At 46.6% G+C, this 4,110-nt stretch overlaps 1 protein-coding gene across 3 annotated transcripts; it reads right to left on the bottom strand.

Annotated features, from left to right (window-relative positions):
• Positions 1–265: 265 nt before the first annotated feature.
• LOC108156234 (glycine receptor subunit alpha-4) lies at positions 266–2,844 on the bottom strand. Of its 3 annotated transcripts, XM_033389974.1 has the most exons (4): positions 2,726–2,844; positions 2,236–2,626; positions 909–1,879; positions 573–846 (listed from the first exon to the last, which is right to left on the bottom strand). In XM_033389974.1, the coding sequence occupies exons 2-4, from the start codon at positions 2,339–2,341 to the stop codon at positions 667–669; spliced, it is 1,257 nt and encodes a 418-aa protein (XP_033245865.1). In that variant the 5' UTR covers positions 2,342–2,626; positions 2,726–2,844; the 3' UTR covers positions 573–666. The 3 variants fall into 3 exon arrangements, with proteins under 3 accessions (XP_017143070.1, XP_017143069.1, XP_033245865.1); XM_017287580.2 differs by having other exon boundaries at positions 267–1,879; positions 2,726–2,843; XM_017287581.2 differs by lacking the exon at positions 2,236–2,626 and having other exon boundaries at positions 266–1,879.
• Positions 2,845–4,110: the final 1,266 nt, after the last annotated feature.

Here is a 4,110-nt window from a genome sequence, read left to right on the forward strand (position 1 = left end):
ATCATGGGCAATTAATTAAAAATTGAGCAGAGAAAACGCTCCAGCAACTGGGAGCTGCGGCTGGGGCGTGCTGGCATTATGATTTTTTCATTGATACAAATATCGTGGGGCAGTCCTCCTTCAGAGACTCCTTCTGTGTGTTGGCCCAACTCCTATTTTTATGTGCTGCCCCTTAATAGACACAAATTTATCAGTTTTGTACGTGCGTGAGGCTTAAGTTTGGTGGAGGTGTTGAGTCGCCCAGGAAGGAAATGCTATTTAGTCTATCAAAGTATATATAATTTATTAGAAGAAAATACAGACTACCTTACACTGGACTTAAACAAAAATTCTATTTCATAATGAGGCATTGGATGGATCACAGTTTTGCTCCTCTTCCTATGTAAAACCTACAGGCAGTAGACCAAAGTCCAGAACAGGGCATTGAACAATATGAATGCCAGTGGAAAGACGAAACGCATCTTGCGATCTATCCACAGGGATACCTCCTTGGGTGTCATGGTGGCGAATGTCTGGGCAGGCTTCTCCTTTTCTGAATCGGTCAGATTTGCCGTCGAGGCAGAGCCCATTTCCGATTCCGCAAGACTTACGGAGGAGTTCTCGCGACTGAGACCGCCATTGCCAATGATGATGGGGGTTTCAATGGTGATGACGGTGTTGTTCGCACTACAGCCCTTGTCCATGCTGGTGGTGCTCATGGTGCTCTGGCTGCGATTGTAGCCCCGGCGGTTGCGCTTCAGATTTGGGACAAATGTCGACTTGACAATGTATTTGGTGGTGCGTTTCTTCAGCTCCAGGTTGTTGTTGCGCCGCCAGATGGTGTTGACGAAGGCGAACTCGACGAGGCTGCCAAAGATGAAGATGGTGCAGACCAAGAACCACACCTCCGACATTGTGACATAGCTAACCTTCGACAGGTTGTTCTCCTGCGACAGGGAGAGTGTGATGAACGACAGCAGGGTGGTGCAACCGAGGGTGGTGCGAGCCGGGGTCTGATCGGCCTGCAGCCAGAAGGTCACCCACGAGATGGTCACTATCATGATCGAGGGCAAGAAGTAGTCAATCACGTAGTAGCCCACCTCTCGGGTCAGCAACACCGTGAAACTCAGGGTGCTGTAGTTTCCCTCCAATGCACCGTGGGACATGGAAAACTCGTCTGAGACTACGATGGACTCATTGTACAGCGATCCGATCAGATTGTATTCCGTCAGCTGCAGCTGACTGTCGAAGCTGACGGGGTTCGTAACCTCCCAGTGGAGCTGCAGCACCGAGGTGTTGTACATCCAGCTCTCCAGGATGGTGGTGCACTTCTGCTCATCGAATGGGAACTTCTGGAAGTTCATCCAACAGTAGAGCGTCGCCTGAATCCGCGTCGAAATGAGCACAGTCCCATCGGGATAAATGGTCGTCAGCATATCCTTCTCGTTGGTACCCAGCACAGTGGAGCTCTGCTCGTTCGCCAGAAAGATGTGCGGCACCCACAGCGACTGCCTGAGAATCGCCTGCCCCATCACGGGCTGTTTACGACTGGGCGCATAGTTGGTGAATGCCAATCGAGGATCCACGTAGCGGAACTGCAGCAGTCCCTGCACCATGAACTGCAGGTCGCTCGAGTCCAGGTTCTTCAGCACATATATGTAGAATCGCGCGTACACATCCACGGGGTCAGAATCCCCGCTATCCGAAAGAGTAGTGGGTGGTTCCAGGCGATCGTAGCGACAGCTGTCGGTCAGGCGAGCGATCAGCTCCGTTTGGGTTAGCGAATCGGCATTGGCCAACGACGGACAAGTGCTTAAAGATGGGGACTCCGTGAGGTTGACTGTGATGTTGTAAGCGTCTGGGTTAGAAGAGGAAGCCAGCATAATGGAACCATTGCCAGCTGTACGGATAAACGGGAAAAATAACATTATATAAGGAAAATATAGAAATTTCACATCAGCTAGCGATGCAATCAACAAAGTTATTATGAAATTATATAGGTTCTAAGGTCAACCTCGTAGAACTAGTAGATAAAAGCTCTTGTGAAATTATTTTATAGAACCATAAATAAAAAAATTGTTTCTAGTTTTCTATAATTTTAAATATTTTTTATTGGATAAAAAATGTTCTTGAATGATCTGAAGAAAATTTTATAAAAAGCCCCTGCTATAATTGTATTCGATTAGTGGTAATCCCTGTCCACCAATTGCATAATATCCCAAGTCCCAAGGACTCGTAAAGGACCTTCCGACCTACCCAAATTCATCTGCAGATGTCTTAGATCCAATGCGCTTGCTGTCGCTAATCTCAGCCAACAGATCAGACCCAGTGACACGAGAATATCCACTTTTCTCTGAGTCATATTTAGCACGGAACTATTTTTTCTTTTATCACGAGAAATTAATTAGATTTTCTTTTTTGCCCGCTGCGTATTCGCGGCCAGCCGCTTGGCCTTTTCTCGTTGGACTATTCTTGCGGATGGATTCGCGGTGCCGTGCGGTTCGGGTCCCCTGTTCGTTCTGCGTAATATCTATTACTAACTTATTTATTTTAATTGGTGGGGGCTTTTAATTCATTTGCCACTCATGACAGCTTGTTCAGGCAATTATTGTTCCGGGGAGCGCGGTGTTGGCGTCTCTTCCGTTATCTGTTTCTGGCCAAAAGCGAACACATGAGTAAATCGCTTCTAAGTACGGCTCTCAGCCGAGTGGAGAGTGCCTCATAGAGTCGAGGGCTTTTCCCTCACCTGCTGTGTAATGCCGCTAATTGCTGTTATCACTAGAGAGAGAGAAAGAGCGAAATGTTTGCTCATGTCTCTGACTTTTTGATTAAGTGGCCAACGCCGCCGACCGCCGACTGCCGACTAGCGACTACAGACCTGTCCGACGCCTCATTCACGCCGACAGAGGATGAGTGCAGAGGCACCTTTTGTTTTATTTATATACAAAAAGATATACGCTGTCGCACTTCAGTTCATTTCGGACTCTTAACTTTTTTTGCAATCGCATAATTGATGATGACCTGTTGTCAGAGGTGGTGGCTCGATGATGGTTTATTTTTGGCCATAAATACTCGCATTTCTGCAATTTTGATGGGTATTTGATCATGGGACTAGAGGAAGTAAATGAGTTGATGATGGGACCTCTTGAAAAAACCCCCACTCGACAAACGGTTTAATCTTTCTTTGATTTGTTACCAACTGAGGAATCTTATGTCTCATCTGTGCAGCATCTTTAGGAATTGAAGTCTAAATCAGGGGCGTCATGTTGCTTCACTCCCTGCCCTGCCCAGCCCTGCTCCACCTCCACATTGTCTGTGTTGGCCCGCCCCCTCATCAGCACTTTAATCAACCGTTTCCCCGCCCACTTTTACCAAGAACAACAACCGCCACCCGCTGTTTGGTTCATGATACCCATAAAAATTTATGGCTACAACACACAGACACAGGGAAAAACTACGACGAAGTACATTACGCATCGCTGCTGCTGCTGCTGCTGTTGCATCCACTCTTACATCACTCCACTCTCCGCAGCACCATTTGGGCTCCACCCCCCCCTCCTCCTCTCCTCTAATGCACTTGGAAGATACTCTGTTTCGTCAGGCCTCAGCTGCCCCTGGCACATCCATCCCTCATGTGGCACGTGGCACGTACCAGTGCGTCGTAGATAACTAAAAATCAAACAATTTTAACCAGAAATGGGGTGGAGTTTTATGCGAGTATAAATATAGGATGTATGTACATAGGTCCTAAATAGATGACTATATCAAGTGTTTACCTGTTTATCGAAACGAACCAGAAATTAGAGTGCCAATTATTAATTTTTCCAACGCAAAGTGACTTTGATAAGAAATACGTATGGTACGTGCATCTTTTATATCTGTTTATATAATTCATAGACTCGATTTACCATCTATTGAAGAGAGATACCCTTGTTTTCAATATTTCAGCATCTTTCATTCAGAGTCTTATTGCAATCCCAGCATTATTATAGCTCTGAAGTCTCGTGCACTCTCTCTCTCTCTCTCTCTCTCTTACAGAGTACTTTAGCAGTACTCAAAGAGAGGGAATCACCTCTATTCTTCTCTCTTCAGCGCTAGAGCTACGAGGTATCTAGCGCCTGGGTCCAATCC

This window comes from Drosophila miranda, chromosome 2 (assembly GCF_003369915.1).
Source record: "Drosophila miranda strain MSH22 chromosome 2, D.miranda_PacBio2.1, whole genome shotgun sequence".
NCBI classification, from domain to species: Eukaryota; Metazoa; Arthropoda; class Insecta; order Diptera; family Drosophilidae; genus Drosophila; species Drosophila miranda.